The following is a 27460-nucleotide window of genomic DNA, read 5'->3' as shown; positions in this document are numbered from 1 at the left end:
TCAATTAGAGTTGTCCCAATTTTCCCCTGTTGCTCTCCCCTGCCCTGCCCACCCCTGCTCCCTCTGTCAGTCCCCACCCTGCTGTCCATTACCATGGGGCCTTTCTCTATTTTAGACCATAGATACATAGGATACAAATAGTATTACTGGGTTACAGAACATTCTTATATATAATAGCCCATAAGCCTTATTACATGGAGTGGGTGATTTGCTAAATTAGCCATGCACTGGTGTTTTTTAGGGGACCCATGCCACTTTTGGGCTTTCCCTATGGTAGACATACCTGGGCCAGTCATATGGGCAGGTTCCATTCCTCTCAGCTTTCCCAGCTGGGCCCAATGCTTCTTCCAGATGGAATTACTTCCTTATTCCATGCCTGGCTTACCAACCTGGCTCCACAATTCCTGGGCTGGGACTAACTCCTGGACCACTGGCTTTATGGCAACATTAGTTTTGTATTTCATGAGGGTTATGACTGAAATCTCACCACTAATTACTTCTTAAAAAAAACATTTATTTATTTTTAGAGAGTGGGGAAGGGAGGGAGGAAGAGAGGTAGAGAAACGTCGATATGTGGTTGCCTCTTGCGTACCCCCTACTGGGGACCTGGCTGGGCATCGAACCGGCGACCCTTTGGTTTGCAGACCAGCACTCAATCCACTGAGACACACCAGCCAGGGCTAATCACTTCTATCGAATAGTATTTGTGCTGGGCTTGCCTTCCCAAGTCCCTTCCTTTCCTTTGGCAGTCTAGCGTTTTCCAATGGATACGTCTATTTCCTACAGCTGGTTATCCATCTGGTACTTCTTGTAAAGGATGGGTGGTAGTAGAGTTAAACTGTTTCCAAAAAAAGGCAAGATTATGTATCCAATTGCTCCATCTTAAAAATACAGGTTTTCTAATGTGAATTGAGACACATATCATTCAGTTGCTCATTGAGTCAGCTGTTCATTCAGTGAATCAATACCAACTAGGCAGGTGGTTAACACTTTGCTAGGCATTGAGGGGGAATGCAGATGACCAAAACAAGAATGACCAAATGAAGGGTTTAGACTGTAAGTGTTACAGGAGTGTACCTGAACTTTTTAGCAGGTTTGCCTTTCTCAAGTCTTCCTTTGCAACCTATCTTCCATGCTCTACCAAGTAAGCTTTCTAAAAACTAATGCTTATCTGTTTCCACGGGGAAAAAAGTGAGGCTCTTTAGTGTCGCATTCAATGGTTTTCATTATCTGGCCCCAGTATCCACTCAAGGCTTTATCCTTCCCATTCTCTCTCATAAACCCTATGTTCTACTATTATATCAAACCATGAGGCACCAGGTTCTTTCCAATCTGTTCCCCTTTGTGTAGAATGCCTTTCCCACTTCTTCCCCTGGCGAACTCCCAGTCAGCTTCCAAGATTCAGTTCAAAGTTTTGATGAAACATTTCCTCTATGCTCCTCATCTGTCCTGGATTTGAGCACATTATTCTGCTGTCTTTATTAGATGCTGGGATTTTTGAGGGCACTGGGTTTATCTTGTTAGCCTTTGTATCCCTGGATCCAGGTCTGGATCTCTGGCCCAATGAATACTTGTTAAATGACTTAAGAAACATTTAACAAATAAATGTGAGGAAAGAGCTGAAAGGGTTTTGGTATATTTAAGTAAGGGATTATTGAGGGCATAAGACTTGAAGCTGGACCTAGGAAGACAGTAAAGAGGTGGGGAAAGACATTTGGAGGAGGAAGAGGAGGAGAATTACCTCAGGAGGCAGACGAACAAAAGCCCAAGACTGAGAGTGAAGACAGTGAGGGAGTCAGCCAGACGGTGGCTGACTGCTGTGCTGTCTTGACCTTGTCAGTGACTATATTTCTCAATTATACTTTCAGCTCCTGGAGGGCAGAGTATTTTGTACACTCCTTTGTATCCTGTTTATATTTGATGCACATCTCCATAGCTATTGTTCCTACTGTCTTGTGGTTCTTATTCTGCTCAGTAGTATAATTATATGCGTATCTACACACTCCCCCAGCACTTACACTGCCCACCTTCCTGGCTGCTTGAGGTAGGAGATAAGGTCTTGGTGTCTTTGCATCTTCCAAGATACCTAGTGTAGTGCTTGGCACACAATAGGTTCTCGATAAATATTTTTTTGATCTACCATTTGTTGATACGATTACAGAGGACCAGAAGCATATTTGTGTGCAAATGTGTATTGTGCCACAAAACTTATATATGCCTTAACACTGTAGAGTCTGTGTTTAGCAATTTTTATTAAAATATTACCTTATTGTACTTGGAAGACTGTCATTTCAATATTTTTCCTTGTTCCTTCTTGGATGACTCACATCTCTAATACCAGAAGGGTATGACAGAAGGGATTCAAAAAGGGTTTGGACAAATTTATGAATGACAAAGCCACAAATATCTGGTTATAAGAAGTTGTTAGGAACATGCAAAGAGGAAGGAGAAAGTTTAGATTTCAAAGATGGCTGTTATGTGCCAAGAACTGGGTCAGGCATTTGATGTACATTATATCTCATTTAATTGGACAGAATATATCAGTATAAAGACAGGACATGTCTATAAGGCCAAGCCCATACCCACTGAGGTACATGGCTTCTCCATGTGCCAGAAGCAATATTCATTGTTACTAAAATTTTATCAACCTTTTCAGACAGATGAATCTATGGATTTGCATTGTTTCCTAGGAACAAAACACATTCTCACCTCAGGCTTGTACATGCTTAAAACTGTTTTTTGACAAAACTTGATCAGTTTTTCAAGTCTCAGTGCTTTAAATTATAATGCAGTCTGAGATATTCCCACAACAATAACAATGATTACATTTGTTCACTTACTTTTACATTTCATAAAGCTTCCGAACACTGAATAAAGGTAAGTCAAGGAAAAAGACTTCTATGAACCCTGCCACCAGCAAATTGTCTCAAATTATAGTTTGCCTTCTATTTGTATTCTAGTCACATTGAGTGTTGTTTGTGAGGTACATATTATACCTCATCTGTGGTGAGAAGAAAATTGGAGGGAAATTAGTTTAAGTTGTTTCTAATTTTTAAAAAATAATAGTAACTTTCAAAAACATAATGCTCCTAAGTGCACAGCTTCTGCACCTGCCATGAATCAAAATGTTATAACTGAAATATCATCTCTACACCTTGGGAATTGGCTTGAGAAAGTGGGAAGGCAGGTATGGGTTCATTATTATAAAGTCACACAGTCTAAGGCCTGCAGCTACACATCCTGATCTGTGATAACATGCTTCCTGCCAAGTGTGGAAGTAGGTGGGAAGAGAAGGGATACACCTCTGGGTAGGGGATTATCAGCACACTCACAGGGCGCAGATAGCTTTCTAATAACCTGTTTTGGGAAAACTAGAACAGACATCATTGCTTTGGAAAACATAAGCCCCATTTCATATGATTAAAGAAAATGGTGAGGGGTCAAATGACGGTTCACAAATTGATGGTCCTGCCCCAACCTCTGTTTACTACTAATCACTGGAAAAACACCAGACCTGTCTTTGTGGTGAGTCTGTGTTACTCAAAGAAAATTGAGAAACCAGAGACCAGGACTACCACCAAAGAATATAGGTGCAACATACTGCCTATGGGACTTTGTAAAGATGGACCAGAACCCAGCTTATACATTGAGAAAACTGCCCCTTCTTTTTTTGAGGTAGGGGATGAAAATACGCATATATTCCAAAGAGTTCTTTGTGTGAACAGGTGACCCCTTCCCACAGTCTCTGTAATTAATTGAGAAATTAAAGTTGGTTGGCCTTTGAGATCTCTTGTAAAAAAGGCAGAAGGTCTTGGATATTTTGGAACAAGAGTCCACTATTCTGCCAAGACAGTGTGTTATTGTTATTGGAGTGTCTCTCAACAAAACGGTATTGAGTAGTGAGGACGTGATTTTGATTAGGTGGAATGACTCAGCTCTTCCCCTTAAAGAAGAGAGGACTTGTCAGAGCCTTACTTACCTCATGATCTGGGATCTCAGAGGATAGTGTTTTCCCTAGGATGACCCCGGTCAAGTATGTCCAGCATCGAGCCGTGTTGGCAAGGTTATAGCCTCCTGTCTCCACCAAGAATTGTGAAGTTAGGAAAGAATAGTCACAAAACAGCAGGAGAGGGAAGAGGGGTAAGGAAGGAGAGAAAAATGTTTTAATAAAAGGTCTAAAAAGACAACTTGCAGAATTTCACCCAAACATCCCTTTATATTTTTAAATCACTTAGTAGGCAGAATTTAGTGGACCAGTCAGACTGTGCACCATGTGGAACTGGGAAGTTCAAGGCCTCCAAAGATTAAAAAGGTCCTCATTTTGGAACAAGTATGCACCTGAGGATGCTAAGCTCCTCAATTCCATCAAGAGTCATCGGCAAGAATGAGATCCCTGGAACCTGGGTCTCTTGCGGTGACCTACCTAATGTGAAGGTTTCTGTGATGAATTTTGCAACAATTCTATAAAATGACTGCTGGATATGGTTTGTATGTTAAATCTATTGGCAGATATAGCCTTAGAATACGTCCAGGAAAGAGAAAAGGAAAATGCTAACAGAAACAGGCTTCCTTCTTTTAACATCAGCATTCCTCTTCTCCACAAAATGCAGGCTTAGTAGCAGAGATCAAAGAGAATGGGATGAGGAATGGAGTGTTGATTGACACTCTGACCCATCTCATCAGGTCCTGTCACAGTCACCCAGAAGCCATATTATACTGGCTAAAAATCGCATATTTTTGTCCTGAATAGATGCGTTCGGCCATGCAAACATTAGAACACTGGCCTTTAGCTAAATTCCAAGAGTGTAAGTATAAAATGGAATTATTTCCTAACCTCATTGCAGCCTGAGGAAGGTCTAACTTCATCTATTTTAGGTAGGGTAACCATAAAATTTATCATCCAAATATGGTACACTTTTTAGAAATATTTATTTATTTATTTATTTATTTATTTATTTATTTATTTATAGAGAGATGGGAAGGGAGGCAGAAAAAGAGGGAGAGAGACATCGATATGAGAGAGAAACATTGGTCAGTTGCCCCTTGTACGTGCTCCAACTGGGGATCAAACCCACAACCCAGGCATGTGCCTTGACCAGGAATTGAACCCACAACCTTTCACTTTGTGGGACGATGCCCAATCAACTGAGCCACACAGGTCAGGGCCAGAAGAGTACACTTTTAAGAGTAAAAGGGGACACTATTAATAATTACACTGGGATAACAACATATAAATTGGGACATATGGTCACCCTTTTCTTAAGTCTTTCTACTCCTTGAAAGGTCAAGGATGCTGGGGCTTCTGGAGTGTGCCTTTTAGGCCTCAATAAGGTCCACTGAAACTTGGGGACATAGTCAACTCCATGAATTATCTATGTGTTATTCGGAGTTGAAAATTCAAATGAAATAATACAGGTATTGCTTTAAACACTCCTGATGTGGAAAATCTGAACTTCTAAGGTTGACTTATTGGGAGTGATTATTTGATTTCAAAAAAGAGTCACTACAGGTTTTAAGTAATAAGCTCTCTCTGGTGTACATACCATATGATTTCCAAAAATTCCATTTATGCATGGCATTTTCAGGAATATGCATATATCAAAAGCCAAAACTTTGGACTGAAAAAGCTAAGAGGCTTTGAAAATGCTAACAAAAGTTGAATTCACACAGATATATATCATAGAAAGGGCTCTTTTTTCTTCTTCCCTAACTGTACCTGTATCTTAATCACCATTCTTTGTGCCGTCAAGGAAAGTAATATGTCACACAGTACTTATCAATTTTATCTTTTCCCCGAGTTGAAGTTAATACGTTCCTTTCTGGCTTTTTATAAGAGGTTGTCTCCTGCAAGCACCTTTAATTTTAATCCCTCTAGAGTCTGAGGCTGCCAAAGGACCAGGCTTGTGTATTTGTATTGAATGCTCACTCATATTCATAAGACCTTCCCACAATCTCCTCTAATTTTGTTTTTTACAACAGGTCGACAAAACAACAGACTCTTAGTTCTTCCATATTACATACATTTTAAGCTCAGTCTAACATGACACATTGATCAATTCATCCAATAAAATAAAGATTGTGCCAGGCAGATAGAAGATTCTAAGCAGGGCATCTTCAAAGGTAGCTGAGGTTGTGAAAGGTCCCTTTCACAGATGTGTAAATGCTTCTATTGAACTGACTCAGCTTTCTGTTGGTTAAGTAATATAAAACATCAGTACACGTTGAGGGCAAGAATGTCCAATAGACTCTTTAGATCTCTCAATTTTACTTTGTTATAACAAATCTATGCTTTTTTTTTTTTTAGGAGCATGGGGGCATAAGTCATTCCTGATTTCAGTTTAGACTTAATGAATTCAGGTATTTACTACACATATTTGAGTGGGGTTAGAATTTTAGTGGTATGTTTCCGTAAGATTATTGGTAGAACTGAGAATCAAAGACTACACTGAAAGAAGGTGGATCAAAGTGCACTGTTGACATCCTCTATACTTAATAAGATCTGATGTCACCTTTAACCCAAAGACCTCTGTCTCAGGAACTGAACATTTTACTTGAGTGCCAAGGAGTCACTGCATACACTAAATTGATCAGAAGTGTGCCAGAGTACTTCCTTATGCTGAACTGTGAAGGTAGCAGAATTCACTGACTCAGGCTTCTGGACCACTGGCAGGTTGATATCATCTAATCTAAGAAAGTCAAGTTTTCCTTAATGTCAATAAATACAATGTCGAGGAAGGTCAACAAATTCTCCTGGGTGACGTTCCTTTGTACTCACCTCCTCCCAAAATGAGCGTCGCCAATTGCCACTGAAGGATGTACTTAAGACATTTGCCGATCCCCACTGGAGTCATGTTAAAGGAGCACATGGGATCCCCAGCTATTGTATCAGCGCCCAGCTGTAAGACCACTGCTTTAGGATTAAAGGCAATGTAGACTTCCTTTAGTACACTGTAGAAAAGAGAAAGATTATAAAAATGTCAGAAAATGATAGGTCGGTTTGGTCTAGGAGTGGTGATGGTGGTGGAGCTAGTGGGAGGTATAGCTGAATCAGGAAATAGTGAAGGAAAAAAATATCCAGCTTGTCAATCTCATCAAACTTTCAATTTAAAAGGGTGAATCAGAGTCTATGTCAATTATACCTCAGTAAACTGACTTACAAAAAAAATTCTATCCACCTCCTCCCTCACCAAAGACCAAATTTGTCCCGAGTGTTAGTACTCAGACTTCCTTGAAACATTCATATTAATTTAACTTCAACAGCCATAGTACATAGTGTACATATTTACTCCATTTTATACTCTGGGAAAGTAAGACATTTATATTAACTAGTTAGTAAGGATTATTTCTGATAATTAAGACTGTCAACATACTTTGAATTTATCACGTAGTTATCACTGGGGGCTGGTGAAGAGCATTACATGCTTTGAAAGCATAAGCATTATCAGTTTAATTTTATTATGATAAAGGACTTCTGGGTTGTGAAATGCAGCCCTCCCTAATTCATACGTAACCAGAGTATTATAGGGAAGGGAACTGCAACAACTGATCCAAAATCATATATCTGAAAAGAGCCTGGGGAACAAATTGTAGTGGGTAAGAATGAGCATAACTTTGGGTAGAATCATTCAATACTATCAAATCAACCTAACAGCTTTTTTCAAGTCAGAAGCCTTATGAGTGAAAAGGAAGTTGTCAATGTGACAGATGACCTTAGTCTGGTTTCCAGTATTATCATTAATTGAACACTGACAATGTCCAGAATGCATTCCTAGGAGTTATAAGGTCCCTGCTCTCAAGGGGCTTACAATCTAGTTCCCAGACAAAACATATTCCAGTACTCAAGGGCCTGAGTAACTCTCACAGAGACATATAAACATGTGCAAATTAACATAACTTCAGAGTTGAGAAAATGCAGAGTCAAAAAGTGATTAAAAATGCTGGGGTTAATAACCCCTTCACAGTCAACATGTCAAATTGTACCAGTGCAGCAAAAACAGAAAAAACCCAGATCCTTCTGAAACTGCAAAAAGAACTCAGGGATATAAAATGCCGATCTCTCAAATTCATATGTAACAAGGGCATTGAAACTATTGAAAAGTGCTCAGCTGCAGGGCCATTCTTTGACTCAAAAGACTGTTTTGTTTTGATTTCTCATCTATGCAGACAAATATTGAGTGATTGTGGAGATTATAAGAATATTATAAAACTTATGACATATGATATTCAATACAGGAATACTCAGCCTTATCCTCTCTTTCACGTGCTTATCTCCTGGGTGCAGAGAGATGATAAGCCACCTGAATAGCTAGCCAACATTTATTGAACATCTACATGTACAGAGCTCCCTATTAGCTGCTGCTGTGAGACACAGTGGAAGGAATGATCTCTGTTCTAGAAAGGTTTATAGCCTAATGGGGAGCAGGCGGAGACAAGAAAGACTAACGTTTTCTCATTCATTCCTTTTTTACTTTTTTTATTGTTTATATTATTACAGATGTCCTCCTTCCTCCTCCTTTGCCCACCTCCCCATGCCCTCCCCGCTTTCCCTCTGGTCATCACCTCACTGTTGTCCGTGTCTGTGGGTTATGCACATATGTCCTTTGGCTAATCCCTTCACCTTCTTTCATCCAGTCCCCCATCTCCTCTGACAGTTGTCTGATAAGGGGTTAATTTCCAAAGTAGATAAAGAACTTATATGACTCCACACCAGGAAGACAAACAATCCAATTTAAAAATAGGCAAAGGGCCTGAATAGACACTTCTCCAAAGAGGACATACAGATGGCCAATAGACACATGAAAAAATGCTCAATGTCACTAATCATCAGAGAAATGCAAATTAAAACCACAATGAGATATTACCTCACACCCACCAGAATGGCTAACATCAATAAATCAACAAACAACAAATATTAATGAGGATGTGGAGAAAAGGAAACCCTCATGCACTGTTGGTGGAAATGCAGACTGGTGTAGCCACTGTGGAAAACACTATGGAGTTTCCTCATTCATTTTGTCCTCACTTTGCACACATTAACTGAGTGCTCTCTGTGTGTCCAGCATGTAACTGTAGCAGATGTTGCAGGAACAAAGATGAATGTGGCACAGTTCTTATCTTCATGTGGCTCAGAGCAGAGGGGAAGACTCGGACTATGTCAATAATTAAAATACAATGATAAATGAAGTATCAAAGATGGCATAGAGGGGAGAGTAATCAACTTTTTCAGATGATGTTAGAAAGGGCTCTACAAGGGTAACTCTTGACTTAGGTCTTAGAAGGTGAGGAAAACTGTAGTGAGCCATCTATCAAAATGGCTAAAACGAGAAAGAGTAATAACATCAATTGCTGGTGAGGATGTGGAAAAAACTATTCACAGATACCTTGTGGGGGAGTGGTACAGCCGCTCTGGAAAATATTTTGGCTGTTCTTGTCAAAACTAAAAGTAGGCTTATTGTGCAATCCAGCAATTGCATTCTCGGGCATTTATTCAAGAGAAATTAAGACATTTTCACATAGGAACTTGTACATAAATGTTCACAGAAGCTTTATTTGTACCAATCCAAACTTGAAACAACTCAGATATACTTCAACAGGTGAATAGCTAAACAAATTGTGGTACAGCCATACCATTGGACTATTGCTCATCAGTAAAAAGAAACAAACACTGATAGCTGTAAAAGAACTTGAATGGATCTCAAGGGAATTATGCTGGGCAAACAAGGGTAATCTCCAAATCTATACTGCTCGTTTCCACTTACATACCATTTGTTAAATAATAATTAGAGGGATGGTGAACAGATTAGTGGTTGACAGGGGTTAGGGATGGGTGTGGCTGCACAACAGAGCCTTCTGGTGACTGTACAGTTCTTTATCTTGACTGGAAGTAGTTGTGGTTTTGCAAAGCCACAGAGACACACACACACACACACACACACACCCCACACCGCCCCCCCCACCCCAGTACATGTGTAACTGCTGAAAACTGAATAAACTCTATGGATTGTACCAATGTCAACTTCTTGATTTTGATATTGGACTATCATTGTGCAAGATGTCAACATTGGAGGAGGGTGGAGGAAATGGGCATGGGACTTCCCTGTAAATTTCTTTGCAACCTCCTGTAAATCTATGATTACCTAGAAAGAAAAGTAAATAAAAGATTAGGATGGGTAGAGAAAAAGGTAATTAGAAGCTTTGAAAAAGGTAGAGTATTTTGTATACAATATAAGTGTCAAAGCAACAAGAAATAAGGACAGCTCATACAAGACTATATGGTAGACACTTTTAAATTCAAGACCTGGAAGTTTTCATTTGGTTTGACAGTCAAATGGGAGCCACTGGAAAAGTATGAGATAAGTACTGATGTTGCTGAAAAATAATACTTAGGACATTTGATTTTTGCTGTTCCATGTAAGGCCAAAGAAAGAACGTTTGGAGACAAGGATTAGCAAAAATGGTATTGAAGTATTCTAGGCACAAAGGCAACAGGAAGAAAGATAAGGTAAATTTGGGGAAAAAAATGAGGTCTAGGTGACAGATTGGTTGGGAGGTGTCACAGGAGAAAACACACTGTGTGTATTCCTCCTGTATCACAGGAAGAGGAAAGAGAAACTGGAATCTTCCTTTTCCTATTGCTACTTTCAAATTCAGTATTCTTCCCTGTCGTCAGTCTCTCCTTTTTTGAGATCAGCGTCATTTGCTTATACTACTCAAATATTATGAAATTTCTTATTTGTATACCTACAATGTATGCCTTCCCCTCCCTTGAAGATTTTAATACCTGGTTCACAACTTTTATGTCTCTTTTTTCCCTTCTCATCATTCTCTGCAGTTCAATATCCATTCAGTCACTAAATTCCTCCCCCCGCCCCGCCCCGCGTACTTTTGATTTTTCATTGAATTTATTGGGGTGACATTGGTTAATAATATTATATAGGTTTCAGAGGCACACTTCTATAATACATCATCTGTATATTGTACTGTGTGTTCACCACCCTAAGTCAAGTCTCCTTCCATCACCATTCATTCCCCTTTACCCTTTTCTATTTCCCCCTACCTCTTTCCCTCTGGTAATCACCATACTGTTGTCTGTGTCTAGGAGTTTTTTTTCTTAATCTACTTCACCTTTTACACCCAGCTCCCAAGCCTCCTCCCCCTCTGACAGCTGTCAGTCTGTTCTCTGTATCTATGAGCCTGTTTCTGTTTTGTTTGTTTATTTTGTTCATTAGATTCCACATATAAGTGAAATCATATGGTACTTGTCTGTCTCTGACTGGTTTATTTCACCTAACATAATAGTCTCCAGGTCCGTCTGTGCTGTCACAAAAGGTAAGATTTCCTTCCTTTTTACAGCCGTCACTCAGTAAAATCTTGATTCAGGCATCTACTCTTCCCCATGCTAGGCACTGGAGATACAGAAATAAGTAAGACCCAAGGAGCTTACAGTCCAGTAGGACAAGACAGAAAAACAAACAAACTATGAGTGTTACAATATTCACTCCTCCTCTCCTCTCCCCTCCCTTCCCTACCATCATCACAATGAATTTAAAAAAATTTCCATCATCCACAAAAGAAGTCTCATACCCATTAGAAGTTACTACCTATTCCTACCATTCTTCAATCCCCCAACCCCTGGCAACCACTAATCTTTCTGTCTATATGGATTTATCTCATCGAACTTTTATATAAATGTGGCCTTTTGTGACTGGCTTCTTTCACTTATCATGTTTTCAAGGTTCATCCATGTTGTAGCATCAGTACCTCACTTCTTTTTATGGCTAAATAATATTCCATGGTTTGTACATACCACATTTTCTTCATCCATTCATCAGTTGATGGACATCTGAGTTATTTCTACTTTTTGGCTCATGTGAAAAATGCTGCTATGGACATATGTGTACAAGTTTTTGTCTGAACAAGTTTTCATATCTCTTGGGTATAAACCTGTAAGTAGAATTGCTGAGTCACATGGTAACTCTATGGTTAATCTTTTGAGGAACTACTAGAATGTTTTCCACAGTGGCTGTGCCATGTTACATTGCCACTAGCAATATATGAGGGTTCCAGTTCTTCCACAACTTTGCAACATTTGTTATGTTCTGGTTTTTAAAAAGTGTTATAGCTATCCCAGGGAATATAGAGTGGTATCTTAGTGTGGCTTTGATTTGCATTTAACTGATGACTAGCGATGTTGAGTATCTTTTCATGTGCTTTTTGGCCATCTGTATATCTTTTTTGGGTAATATCTGTGCAAGTCCTTTGCCCATTTTTAAATTGGTTAATTTGTCTTTTTAATATTGAGTTTATATATTCTACATGTAAGTCCCTTATTAGATATATGATTTGCAAAAACTTTCTCACATTCTGTGGGTTGTCTTTCACTTTCTTGATAGTGTCCTTTGAAGCATAAAAGATTTTATTTTTGATGAAGTCCAGTTTATATACTTTTTTCTGTTGTTGCTTGTGATTTTGGTGTCATATCTAAGAGAATTACCTAATTCAACATCATGAACATTTACATCTGTTTCTTCTAAGAGTTTATAGTTTTAGCTTTTACATTTAGACAATGTAGACTTAATTTTTGTATATGGTGTGAGGTAAGGATCCAAATTCATTCTTTTGCATGCTGATATCCACTTGTCCCAGCACCATTTGTTGAAGAGACTATTCTTTCCCCCATTTAATTGTATTAATAGCCTTTGTGTAATATTGATTGTACATATTTCTGGACTCTGAACTCTATTCCATTGTTCTATATGTCTGCCCTTATGCCAGCAACACATTGTCTTGATTACAGTAGCTTTGTAGTAAGTTTTGAAGGTGGGAAATGTAAGTCTTCCACCCTTGTTCTTTCTTTTCAAGTTTGTTTTGGCTATTCTGGGTTGAAGTTCCATATACATTTTAGGATCAGCTTGTCAATTTCTACAAGGTCAGCTGTAACTTACAGCTCTGTCTTGCCCATGTTGAACCTGTCATCTTACCTTCTCCTCTGTTCTCATCTCTGCTAATGATATCCCATCTTCTTAGTCATCCATGTTCAAAACTCTGAGGATCTTTCTGATTCTTCCTTTTCCCTGCTCCTCTTCAGTTACCAGTCTTGCACCAATGTCTCTCCCATTCCCTCTTCTTCACTCCCACTGCAGAACTCAAGACCAGCCCTTATGATCTCCTTCGTGGATTCCAACAGCTTCCTAATTAATTTCACTGCCTCCAGTCTCTTAGCTCTCCAATACATCACATACACACTACTATCAGATTAATTTTCCTTAGGGATGGTTATGATTAAGTCAGTTCTTTACTCAAAAGCCTTCGATGTCCCTCCATTTTCTTTTATAATGCTTAAAAATTCTTAGCCTATGATTCAAAGTCCTTCATGATCTGACTCCAGCCTATCTTTTTATCTTATTATCCAATAAGTGCTTAACCCATATTATTGTGTAGGCAAACTGAACCGTGCATGATTCGCCTTACTTGCCTTGTACTTTTTTTTCCCCCTAAGTATGGTGTTTCTTTTAAAATCATGTACTTCCTTGTGTCTGAAAGTCACCTTTCTACATGTCTACATCATATCTATTCTTTTAAGGCTAGCTCATGTCCCACCTCTTTCATAAATAAAAAAATGATAATAATGATAACAAGTAACACTTATTGAGCGCTTTATTCAAAACAGCACTATTTTATGCACTTTATATGCATTAGCTCACTTGACTCTGTAACAATTTATAAGATAGGTAGGTATTACTAATCCTATTTTATAGATGGAGAAACAGCAGCACAGAGAGCTTAAGAAATCTGTACAAGATCACACAGCTATTGAGTGGCAGAAATAGTTTTTGAACTCAGGCAGCCTGGCACCAGAATCCATGCTCTGAACTACTGCAATGTAACTGCTTCCATGACTTACTGAGCTACTATACATCAGGTTCTGCTGCCAGCCACTTTACATGCATTATTTTGTATAATAGCAGCCACAGTGTTATTATTTTTTTGAGTGTTTATCTTTCTGAGCAAGTTCTGATCATATCATTCCCTCATTCTAAAACCTTCGGCCACTCCCCAAATGCTTATAGAATATAGTACAAATTTTCATAACTAAGCATTCCAGCGTGATGTTACTCCCACCCACTTTTCCAATCTTCCTTGCAACTTATTCCTCTCATGCACTTTACAGTTCAGCCAAACTAAACCACTGCTCTTCTTTGTACATAGCTCATTCTCGCCTGACTTTGATCTTGCTGTACCATCTGTGTAGAACATCCTTTCCTACACTCTCTGTATATTTAAACTTGACCCAGATTTTATAAACACATACACATTCACACACTTTGTAAAGATAGAGTAATTAGCTACCCTTTAGAACTCAGATCAAATGTTACCTCCTCAATTAAGCTTTTTTTCTGAAGTTTTTTCTCCTTTTGAGTGCCCACATTTTACTTCTTATGGTTTTTACAACTTTCCACATTTTATTTTATTCAGATGTGTGAATATAAATATAAATGTATATCTCTCTATGTATTTGTAATTTTAATATCTCCACTAACTTCCTTGAGGTTAGGACCAATACTTTATACATAGTGGGCATTGAATAAATAATCAGTAAATGAGTAAATGAATGAAATATCACTCCAGATTGCTTTTGGGAAAGTTTTCCTAACCATTGTAACAGTTTTCTACACTGCAAATCATTAATTTTAGGTTTTGGCAAAGTATAAAATCTCTTACCCAGAAAGGAGGGGGAGGACAGGCATCTCATTACACTACATTAGTAACTTCCCTATAAACACACAAGATATTCATTTGAAATGCAGTTTTTCTTGATGAGAAACCTGATCTCTTGGTATTCAGCAGCCCGGTTTTCAAACAAGGCTATGCAAATGAGGAAGATAGGCTGTGGCAGCTGTTTCTATAGGCATTGCTTTGGGGAAGGCGGTTGGTGCCCGAGGAGGATAAAAGCCAGGGGTGATGACATTAATGATGCTTTTAGATAAAAGGAAAAGCCCAAGAACTGAATTACAGTGTTAACCCCTTTTCTGTTATTCCACAGCTTCTACCGTGTGCCTTGAAATGATTCACTAGTGCCACTTTACCTCTAATTCCAGGGCAATGGGATGCCAAAGAAATGGTGTTACAGCTATCCTTAATCAATGCTGGTGGTAGGATCTGGTATCCCAAACTGTGTCTCTAGCTAGATCTTTGATCTCTGCAAGCTCCTAGCAGGTTCAGTCTCCTGACTTCTAGCTTGCAAACCAATTTAGACCAGCCTTATCATCTTTGTTCTCCAGCAAGCACTTTTGGCATCCTCTAGAGACTTCATCAACAGAGATTAAAGAGATGAGGAATTCAAAGTTTGGAAAACCAAGGACAGGTTACAGAAGGAGAAAAAGAGAGAAATATTTGTTACTAATGCTGTGACCTCCCAAGGTCAGCCTGAGAAAATTTACTGCCAGCAGTAGAGCCTTTATGACAATAGAAATTTTAAACCCATTGTATTGGATGTGATTCAGAGGGAGATTCTGTTAAGGACCCAAAGCATTACTAATTGGTCTCAAATGGGAGCTCTTCTACTTTTCACAGGTATGTTTTCTTTAAATTCTCTCAAGCCTATCTCAACTCCGGCACTGCTAAATCATTCTGCAAAAATTCAACCTGCCAGGGGATGCAGCATATGGTAAATGCCTCAGTGATTCCTGAGTATCTATTACAAATGGTTTAGGGATGCAGGAAATTCGGCGGGGGGGGGGGGGCGGTTCACTGTGATGAGGATGATGTGTCATTTTGTTTGGGGCCAGGGGTACCTCTTGGACATATCCTGAAGACGTTTTATTTCCTATACATTACTCTTTCTACTTTTAGCATAAACAAGCTGTACTAGTTCCATTAACATCTTTTCTACAAAAAATAAAAAAAAAAAAATTCCAAAGCCACAAAAATACCCCTCAAGCTCCTAAACCCTCACACACTCCAAAGAAACAAACAATCCTCACATTGCTTTTGCTGTTTTAATTTTCAAAATGTAGTTTCTTAACATTTTACAGGGGCATCTTTTCTCTCATTACTGAGTCCATTACATGAGAACATAGATCCTGCCTTGGCCAGGAGCTCAGTTGGTTAGAGCATCATCCCAGTAAGTCAGGGTTGCGGGTCTGATCCTTGGTCAGGGCATATACAAGAGTCATCCGATAAATGCATATAGAAGTGGAACAACAAATCTCTCTCCATCCTCTCTCTCCCCACCCCCCTCTCTAAAATCAACAAATTTTAAAAATTGAAAAAAATTATAAGTAAAGAGATTACTTCACTACCTGAAAGATCTCCACTAGAAAAAAAGGTTTGGGCCCTGGCTGGGTAGTTCATTTGGTTAGAGCATTTACCTGATACACCAAGGTTGTTGGCTTGATCCCTGGTCAGGCCACATATGAGCAGCAACCAATGAATGCATAAGTAAGTAGAACACCAAATGATTTCTCCCTCTCTCAAAAAAAAAATCAATAAGTAAAAATTTGAAAACATAGATTCTAATTGACATCTCTTTCTAACATGCTTTGTGGTAAGTAGTTCCGCTCATCAATTATATGTCACCTTGGCAACAAAAAGGGCTGTATACTATTTTTAGTTTGTTATTACTTATCTCTCTACCTCTTTGAAGTAAACCATTCTCATTTACACAGAGGAAAGTGAGTCATCCAGAATTAAAGGACCTTACCAGTGGTCTAGACTGAATCATCAGAGCTCTCTTCATTAAACCTCAGTGCTGTTTGGTTCTTCTCATTCTGAAAGGCCAAAGGCCTTAGCAAGCAGGGCACATATTATTTGGACAGAGCATAGGGTAGACCGAGAGGCAGGAGAGCTAAGCTTAAAAAAAACAAAATTAAAGATGACTTACAGAATATTAATCCTGAGGCTAGTTGTACTAATGACTATTTGATCAGGGGTAGGTAATTTCACTGTTCAGAAACTACAAGGACCATTCCCATAGCACAGATCCCATCCTGCTCTGCATCGCAGTATTTGGGCATGTATCACAGTATTTGGGCATATGTCTCAGCCATTCCCTTTGCAGCTTTCACAACATGGGGTTCAGGAAGAACACTACATGTGGGGTTAGACAAAGTTGGATCCGGTACTTGCATAGCAGTTTACACAAATCACTCCACTTCTCTGGACTTCGGTTTCCTTCTCTGTAGAACAAGAATATTTTCTCCCTCACATGGTTATTGTGAGAATTAACTGATAGAACATTTGCAGAAGTCTTCTCCTAGCACCAGGCACATAGTAAGCACTCCCTAATGTTGAATGAATAAATGAATGGCCTAAGTCAAGCCCTTGGAGTGCTATGCTGATTCTTCAGCCCACTAGGATACTGTGGAGTTCAGCATAGCACACCATAGCCGTGACTTCCTGAATAGTACTCTAATGTTCCCCAAAGGCAGAGAGAGATTTCATAGTGTCACTGCCTGGTTATACTTGTTCTGGGAGTACAGTAATTCCTTTTCCAGTGCTGCCAATCTATTACCTTTCACCAAACACAAAATTCACTTTAAGAAAGGGCAGAAATACAAGTGGCTTTCTGTTAGATAGAGGTTGAGAGAATATATAATTAAAATGGAAATCCACTTCTCTGATTTCTTGGGCCAAAAATCAGACTGGAAACCAAACAGTTATTTGGCTTTTGCAGACCCTGGATAGTGATGCCCTTGGGGGGAAAAGGGGAGAGCTGGAGTCACTCCAAACTGTAGTTACAACATTTGTGTGTATATTTACTTCTTCTGCTCATGCTCTCTGCACTTCGTTTTTACTCTCTAAGCCTTGAAGAAGTCACAAGTTACCCAGAGCACAGTTTAATACATATGAGTAGAGATACAGGCCTCTATCTCTGTTTCTTGTTCCTTAATCATATTTTCTACACTCCCTATATACCAGATACATCTTCTTTTTCAGTTCAATTGCTCTGATTTTCAAACATAGGTATACAATAACGATTTGTTAACAATAAACATGCCCCTAGCCCTTCCTCGCCCTTACCCAGGAGGGCCTCCCTGAGATTCAAAGCTGAAATCCTGCCATATAGTTAGCACCTGGTGCAGCTCATCAAAACATAATATCCTTTCCCAGATGATTGGAAATCTGTGCAATGCCGTCACACAATGAGGTGTGCAAGAAAGAGTTTGGGGATTGATTTTCATCATTAACTTGATATTGCATGGTTTTTGTGGGACTTAAAAAGAAATGCATTTTTATTACTTTTAAGTACTGCACATAGAGCAACTCCAACTCATCATATTTTAACAGTTATTTTTCTGGGGCAGGATGTATTTTAAACATGCCTACGTTAGAGTGTCTGGTGGATCATTTAGGATCAGTGTCCTGTTGCTTGATGAAATCCAGATCACTTCAATGAAATCCAGATGGGGAAACTGGGTCTCTGGCAATGGCTGCCAGATCTTCTCCATATGAAATCTCTCTGGTCTGTATGCAAATTCAAAACTCCATATCCTGGAAATCCCAAACCAATCAAGTGGCGCTCCGCGTCTTGGTTACTGGACTAAACACAGGGAAGCGATTCATTCTTCCCTGAGGAAATAAGCATTTCTTACATACATCTATCTTGGCACAAAAAAGGCTGGCTAAGCAAATTAACAGTGTAAACAGGACTGCACTGGGGAATGTTTGTCTTGCTTAAGAGAATAAACTCTTTATGCACTTTTTGTATGTTCACTAATATACAGATAATTGATATGCTAATTACAAACGATATGTAAAGCCTCTTGCTTGAGTGCTGTTAGTCTACATTGAATTACTAGCATGTTCACTGCTTGAAAGTAATACAAATGCATTTTAAAATAGTCCATGATTCAGACTTGGTATCCTCTAATTAAGCTGAGCTAGTGAGGCTTCCCTACATTTCAAAAGGATAGGTATCTTTCTACTGTTATCCCCAATATATTGAACCCCTCTCCCATACTTCACGTTCCCCTTCAGGATTTTCCCACCTGGAGCAGGCACACACAGATGCCTTCACCTGCAGCTCACTCCTCAGCTGCACCGTCACGGTCTCCAGGCAAATGCTCTGCCTTCAGTGCCTGGCACACATATACACACCCTTTCACTTGTTAACTTGTTAGCTGGTTATTTGATATGTTGTTTTGAAGAGTCTTTCCTTTGGTCCTTCTTTGAGGTCCTTCTTTAAGGACCAATGAGTAAGGCTCCAGCAAAACTTAACTTTGGGCTTTTTTGTCAGGTGAGGGACACTGGCTTTAACTTAATCTGTTCAATCCACGTCAACAGAACATAACAAGGCAGCTCATCAGGGCTGGCAGCTGCTGGATGAATGGCAGTGTCAGGAGCAGCTATTCAAAGCTGGAACATGTGAAAGCAGAGCCTAGAGGGCAGTTTTCCTAGGCTTGACTGAAGGGACCAAGCAACCCTATGTTAAAGGGTGCACTTCCCAAAATTTCCTTTTATGAGCAAGGTGTTCCTGTCTCTGGATAGTTTCAGAGCACGTTCTAGCATCAGAACCCATTCAACTGTCGGGGAAGAATCAGGTCACTTCTCCAGGGTGCAGGGATCATTCAGCACTAAGAAGAGAGCAGGGAAGGTGCACATCAGAGTGACAGGACAAACCCATGGGATTTCAGGAGACTGTCCTCCTTGACTTAAAGGGGAAAAGAAATCACCCAGGAAGACTGTTTGCTGCAGGTAGGGGACTGTCATGGTGTCAGGGCTACTTTGGTGCAGGAATTTAGGAGCTTGTCATGAAAGACACTGGCCAAGAGGGGAAGAAGGAGAATACAACTGTCCCCCTAACCACCTGGATTTAAAGCTCAAAGGGTCAAGTGAGAAAAAAAAAGTTCTCCATTGCAACCCTAATCAAGTACTGGAAACGGGCAGGGCACACTCACAGAGGATTCAGGAGAACTCAGATAACTATGCACAGTAATCTCCTCTCCAAATTATCCTATATTCTTAGGCACTTAATGTTTTTTTGAATTTAATAGTTTAAAAGACACATCAAACTAGGAACAATAAACAAATGGCCCACTTTGGCCTCCTTTCTACCTGTGGCTAACATTAACAGTGAATTTAATTAGTGTCTGAGTCATTCATTTTTCCAGAAACAATAGACAATTTTATATTTGCCATACCATGTAGAGGCAGGATAAAAGTTTATCCAATAGAACAAAAGCACTTGATACAAGCACTTACAGAGGGTTGAGTTCAATGTGCAAGCAAGGCTTATAAAATGACTTAGCAGTCTGTTATCTTTATTGCTGGCACAGAGTGAGCTTAGTGATGATCAAGGTGGTGTAGCTGTGACCTAACTGAAGAGAGGTAGAATAATTTCATAAAGAATTTTCACTAGCTTTTAGATTGTGATGAAAATGGGGATGGAGATGGAAGTAAAGCTATTATAATTATGTGTTCTCAAATGCAAATTTCTAGAGAGTTCTTCCCTTCTAATCAGATGAAGGGGAATTTTAAAATATTGTATTGCTTAAAATGTTTATATATAAATATGTATTTGTGTTGCTTTTGCCGTATCACCAAGCCCCGAGGAGTAGATTATAATTGTTGGGTTCTCTTTCACTGAGGATCTATCTACCTGCTTCTAAAATTGATAAGAAGTTTGGAGTCCCAAGTGGCAAATAAATTCTAGATGACATCATTATAATGAAAGAAAAACCCATCATCATTAAAACATCTGTTCTTTAAATATTAACATTAAAAGTCAATAGAGCATAGAAACATTTCACTTAAATGTCCTTTAGAGATGTCCCTTGGTTCTCATTTTATTCCATTGGTATTGAATGGACAACTTATAGCATGGATGAAAAAATCTCAATCCTCTACGTAGATATGGCCTTCTGCCAGGACCAAGAGATCATATAAATTATGTCTACAGTTGCAAAAATGCATAATGGCCAAAATCTTTGTCAATACTAGTCTAAAACAACACATGAAAAGAGTGTTAATTGCATGAGATAACCTCTATAACATGATATGTGACAGTAAAGGAGGAAGACAGGATTTTCTCCATTGAAAATAAAGGAAAAAGCAGATTTACAGAATGTCCATGTTTCCAAACTTTAAAACCTAAGACGTAAAATCTGGCAATATTTATTCTTGGTTTCTATCCATAAAATTACAAATTAAATCCTCAGGATTAAGATATTCATTTTGAGGGGCAAAAATCTAAATTGTACTTCCACAAACATAAACACAATGGATTATGTATACTGCAGACCGTGTGGTTCATTTGCATAAACTTCAGTGGTTTCTTTTTTTAGGGGTTTTTTCGGCAATCCTCTGAGATAAAATTTTCCAAGAAGTCTTGGGATGGTATTTTTCCCTTGTGAAGAAATTTCATACTTCCACATGACACTTTGGAGACAATGTAGCTCATGATTAATAAGCAGAGAGACACAGGTTCTAACTCTGGCTTCACCACTTAGTAGCTGTGCAACCTTAAGCAACTCAATCTTCCTAAGCTCCAGTTTTCTCACTTGTAAGATGGAAATGAGAACACCTACCTTTGTAGGAATTAGAGACTGTGTTACTATAAGGATCAAATAAATGTTTAGTGCTATTTCTGGCACAGGCAAGGGCTCCCTAGGAGCCTAACTCCAAGGTGTGAGAGCCTCATCTGTTTTGTTTACCACCACCAGCGCCTAGGTACGGTGCTGGCATAAAGCAGACACAAAAGATATATATTTGGCAAACAAATGAAGAAAACAGTGTCATTATACTTAAAGATACACAAATCCCCTATGCTGTTGCATGGTAGCTCTCTCCCCTTTATTCCTGTTAATTAATGTTTTAAAAATCCTATAAGTTGACTTAAGATGCTTGATTCTCTTGCAGGAAGGTCAGAGTGCTTTCAGAGAGGTCAGTCTTGGCCCCAGACCCACAGGAATGGATCCTGTGCTTAAAACACCTACTGATTTGTATTCCAGAGGCCATGTCAGGGTCTAAGGAAAATTCTCATACAATAAATATATACTACAGAAGAATATATAAAAGTATTTGCTAGTCAAGGAACATGTATGAGTGACCCATGGACATGGATGGCAGGGTGGGGACTGACTGTGGGAGCGGGAAATTGGCTGGGCAGAGGAGGGCAAGGGGGGAAATATTGGGACTCTGTAATAGAACAATAAATTATTTAATAAAAAAAGAAGGTACAGATAACGGGGGTGGGGGAGGGGGACAAAGGGGAAAAATTGGGACAACTATAATAGCATAAACAATAAAAAAATTATATTTTAAAGTAAAAAAAAGTATTGGCAATATGTTTTTTTCTCTTCCTGGTTCGATAGCTGCAGAACTCAGTATAGATGGACAAAGGAATTCCCCATAGGAATAAAAACTTAGGCTTAAACGAGCTATTCCTTTAATGAGCTTGCTGTTGTCCTGGAGAACAAGTTCTTTCTGGATAGGCTATTCTGGTTAATCTAGGCACAGTAGAATTAATGTTTGGAAAAAAGCAGTTGAAGAGCTATAAAAATTATTTAAAATAGAAAAGTATAATATTTCTCTCATAAAAAGAGGCAAAAATAATAAGTTGGGGTTTTTGGGTTTTTTTTTTTTTTTTTTTGGTACTTCTGGGATCTCTGAATTTTTTCCTTAGGTCAGTGTTCTTTGATGGGGAGGAAAGGTTTCTTTCAATTTTAAGTTACAGAATACAAGCTATAGGACTCAAGGTAAAAGACCAAGGACCAAATACAGGTAGATTCTTATTTTAATAACTACTATTATGAACCCTAGTTTCCTGGAATAAGATTATTCCCTTCGTTGGGTTGATAGCTCTTACCAGCAAAGTTTTGCATATGTGGATATAAAGACTGCTATTGAATGAGAAGTCCTGTTTAATAGAGCCTTTCATAAGTCCTGTTCATTGAGAGGTCTGTTTAACAATGTGTTTTCATTTTGGTGAAATATTTATACAGTGTCTGTACTTAATTACCTTGCAAAGTTGAATAGTTGAATATTCTTAATAAAATGTGAGATTTTTTTCCAAAATATTGAACTATCCACTTTACTGTATTTTGAATCCATATACATTATAAGCACCATATATATAGCTTTCCTATGAGATATATACTAATAATTGGACATTCAGCAAAGAATTGCTTTCTGGCTGTCAGGGCTGTAAAACTATAGGTAGGATACAAATTTAGAAGTTTAAGCACAACTCTGCTTTTCTTCTTCAAACTATGTATCTACCATGACAGTTCACTGTTAATTTGATCATCCTGCAAGACTGGAGGTTCAGAGCGGTACCCTACTATTTATCAAAATGTCTCTTGAATCAACAGCAAGGAAGTGTTGGGTTGGCCAAAATAGTTTGTTTGGTTTTTTCCCATATAATGGCTCTAGGAGTACTTAGTAATCTTTAACTTCATTCAAAACAATTTTCTTAGATTGTATTGTGGGCAGCTGTTATATCAGCATGCATTTAAAAAAAACTTATAAAAATTGGTGAATTTGTGTGTAGCCATTTTAATATTGAAGATGGAAGAAAATATGCAACATTTTTGGCATATTATGCTTTATTATTTCAAGAAAGGTAAAAATGCAACTGAAATGCAAAAAAAGATTTGTGCTGCATATGGAAAAGGTGCTGTGACGGATCAAACGTGTCAAAAGCAGTTTGCAAAGTTTTGTGCTGGAGATTTCTCTCTGGACGATGCGGTTGGGTAGACCAGTTGAAGTTGATAGCGATCAAATCGAGACATTAACTGAGAACAATCATTATACCAAGCAGGAGATAGCCAACATAGTCAAAATATCCAGATCAATAAAGTTGTTGGTGAAAATGAAAAATGTGTCTTTTATTTTACAGAAAAAGCTAAACAGACTTTTTGACCAACACAATACTTGCCATTGTCCTCTCCCACAGTCCTTGATTATAAACACTGCCGAAGTCATCAGCACCGCCTTTTAGGTGATAGTTTAACCATTTAAGACTATCTCACACTACATTTAAATACAATTAGAGAGCAAACAGGTTAAAAATAGGTAAAGTAGTATTTCCTCTTTCAGATAACAAAGCTTGGGAAAGAGCTAACACTCCCTCAAGCAAAATAGCCTTCTTCTGACATAAAACTTTGTGTGTTTATGTGTATGAGGCTGAGATGGGGTGTGGGCTTCCTTGTAAACCACGAATACAATATAGCTCTATCATCTCTATACTGGGGCCATAGCTTCTATTTGAAGGAGGAGGTATGCTTTGAAGAACAATGTTGATGTTCCTTTATGTTAGTTAAAACAGGGCTTGACTTGTGACACCAACACTAGTAGCTCACGTGGAAACTATGGGAAGCATTGGGGAATCAGTGACCCTTACCGTTTTAATCAGTATTGCATGATATAGGAAGCTCTGACTGTGAAATTGTCTTTTACATAAAATGGAACCCAAGGTCTTTTGGTGTTTAAAACATTCATGCAAAGATTCCATATCTGGCCTATTAAAAAAAGAAACTCTAAGCTATTTTTAAAATAAAGACAGTATTGGGTTGGCCAAAAGTCCATTTAGTTTTTTTTTTTCCCCCGTCAAATAATAAAAGACACATTTTTCATTTTCACCAATAACTTTATTGATTTGGACATTTTGAGTATGTTGGCTCTCTCTTGCTACTGGCTTCTAGTGGGTAGAGGCCAGGGGTGCTGCTAGACATTTTCCAATGCATAAGACAGCCGCATGGCAAAGGATTATTTGGCCAAAATGTCAATAGTGCAAAAAAAACTTTGCAAACCACTTTTGACACGTTTGATCAGTCACAGCACCTTCTCCACACACTGCACAAATCTTTTTTTGTGTGTGTTTCAGTTGTGCTTTTACCTTTCTTGATATAATAAAGTACAATATGCTGAAAATGTTGCATATGTCCTTCCACCTTCAATATTAAAATGGCTGCACCAAAACTCACCAATTTTGATGTTTTTTTTAATGCACATTGATATGACAGCTGTCACAATACAATGTAAGAAAATTGTTTTGAATGAAGTTAAAGACAACTAAGCGCTATGAGAGCCATCATATGGACAAACTTAATGAACTTTTTGGTCAACTCAGTATGTTCAACTTTAAGATGAAATCATTAAGTTCCTTGCCTGACTAGCTAGCAGTCAAAAAGGCTATATAGCAGAGGAAAAACTTTGAGAGAAGGAAGGAAGGGAGGAAGGGAGGAAGGGAGGACGGGAGGATGAGGAGAGATGGAGGGAGGGTGAGGAGAGAGGGAGGGAGGGTAGAAAGGAAGAAGGGAGAGAAAAAGCATTCGTGAATCCCAAGAGGAGAGGCAGTTACAAGAAGCAAAGTAGAAATTGCGTGCTAAACAAAAATTAGAGCATCTTGTAAGTGAACTGGCAATAAAGAGGTCCTTTATTTATCTCAGGTAAGGAGTGATCTAAAAAAAACAAACAAACAGTGGGCTCATGGAACAAAAGAGATGAAAAGAAAATAGCAGATAAAACAAATGACTTATTTTTACATGAGTAAGCCATTCCTATGTCTGCTGTATCTTTTGAGGTAGGCAGATGGGTCAGAGGTCATAATGGCAAATGTGCAAGAGACTCTGGTTCCAAACAACAAACTAGAAGTAGTTACAAGGGTAATGACTGGAACTAAGTGATAATAGTTACCAGGGTTCACCCTCTGCAAAACTATTTAGTTTGCAAAGATTGTTTTGTTTTTGTTTCCCTTTCCCTCTTCTGCTCTGTCACCCAATTCCTGCTCCTCTGAATGCTCAGGGCACTCCAGCTCTAACCCTTTAAAAACCTGCCATCAAGAGAAGTGCTGTGAGAACCAACCATCTAATGGCAGAGAGTGGGTGAGGAGGAGGAGTTGTACCAAAATCCCATTTTAAGGCCTATTTCTAATTGTAGAGTAAAAGTATGTTTCCTGTTAAAGGAATTTCAGATATTAGTCCAACAGATGGGAGAGATGTTTGGGTCAGGAAGCCTCCCTGGCACCCTTGGAATCAGAGGTGCCTTCACATAACACCCTGACCAGACTTGACTTCTGAAAGAAATCAAAGGGAAAAATTATTGTACCTCTAATGAAAACCTGGAACCTGTTATCCTGGATGGTCACTGTGCAGATTGCTGGTGTGGCTCCGCAGGCAAAAGGGGCCCTGGGAACTATAAACTGATGAGTGTCTGGTACTTTAGTAGGCAAGCTGGAAGATTCTTTAATAAGTGCTGGCCTCCTGTACACTGGGGTGGGGGTAGTAACAGGGTTTCTGGAAAGAGATCATGTGTGATCTCCCATGGATCTTTTCCTTGGGGCTAGACTCACTTTTACAATGCTTCTAATTAATTTTGATACCAAGGCTATTTTTAAATGTGAATTCTCAGGGAGTTTAAAATATTTTTTTCTTACACAGTAGGAACTCGTTTAGAGAGAGAGAAAAATATAGGGGAGAAACAGACATTTCTGTGACTGAATAAGGGTAAATAGTGGACTTCCTTGGGGGTAGGCACTGGGAAATCCTTAAGTCTGCAGATGATTCTCAGCGTTTCCAGGCAGTGAAGTGCCAAATTGATGGGGGCTAAAGGAAGGTCTCAGGAACTTTTATAATTGGCAGATTAGCTTCAACAGGGGCACGTGTAAGGTAATCCATTTAGGGAAGGCCAGAGAGTATAAACTACTCTTGCAGGATGATGGGTGCTGACCTTTCAATTAAGACCCAGGAAAGAACTCTAGAAGACCTTATGCACAGAGCAGTGAAAAGAACAACGTAGTTTCCTGTTATGGCAAAAAAAAAAAAAAGTAGCAAAATGTTGGGACTGTCAAGAAGGGGAGTAAGAGAAAAACAAAATAATTCTCCTTTTACACAGAAACCACAGGACATCTTTATCAGTAAAGTTTTATAAGCAGCTCTGATTTGCACGTCTCAAGGATAGAACAGAGGCTAAGGTGAACATGAAGGGCAATTAAGACCATCAATGGCAGGCTCCAAAAACAAAAAGGCCTTTTCAGTCTGACAATACAGAAGTAGCCAGTGGATATGATCAAAATTATGAAGAGGGTATAGCTAAGAGGCACCTCTGAAACAAAGTTGTTTTTTTTTTTAACAGATTTTATTTATTTTTAAAGAAAGGGAAGGGAGGGAGAAAGAGAGGGAAAGAAACATTGATTGGTTACCTCTTGCTCACCCCCACCTGGGGACCTGGCCTGCAACCCAGGCCTGTGTCCTGACTGGGAATCAAACTGGAAACCTTTTGGTTCACAGGTGGATACTCAATCCACTGAGCCACACCAGGTAGGGCAATGCTTAATGTTATTATTTCCTTCCCTGCAATGTGTACGTCTTGCACACAGTGTGTACTCCTTGGATGCCTCTTGTACGTGCCCTGACCAGGGACTAAAGATGCAACCCAGACATGTATCCTTGCAATACAACGCCCAACTGAGCCACACTGGTCAGGGCCATTCTATATGTTTTATACCATAATTGTACTC

At 38.9% G+C, this 27460-nt stretch overlaps 1 protein-coding gene across 4 annotated transcripts in view; it reads right to left on the bottom strand.

The window, feature by feature from the left end:
• The window catches only part of HDAC8 (histone deacetylase 8), a 235915-nt gene that overhangs the window by 126852 nt on the left and 81603 nt on the right, over positions 1–27460 (bottom strand). For 3 of the 4 annotated variants that reach the window (XM_054579586.1, XM_054579587.1, XM_054579585.1), the window contains exons 8-9: positions 6776–6948; positions 3980–4074 (exon numbers count right to left, since the gene is read on the bottom strand). In XM_054579586.1, the coding sequence (XP_054435561.1) occupies positions 3980–4074; positions 6776–6948 (268 nt within the window). Of the gene's footprint in view, positions 1–118; positions 839–3979; positions 4075–6775; positions 6949–27460 lie in introns of those variants that run through there. The other variant, XM_054579588.1, reaches the window with a different exon arrangement.

The sequence above is a fragment of the Pteronotus mesoamericanus genome, unplaced genomic scaffold (genome assembly GCF_021234165.1).
Source record: "Pteronotus mesoamericanus isolate MK-2021 breed Mesoamerican mustached bat unplaced genomic scaffold, CSHL_Meso_final contig_55, whole genome shotgun sequence".
NCBI lineage: Eukaryota > Metazoa > Chordata > Mammalia > Chiroptera > Mormoopidae > Pteronotus > Pteronotus mesoamericanus.
The sequence above is the reverse complement of the archived record's forward strand: the minus strand, read 5'-3'. Positions and strand labels throughout refer to the sequence as shown.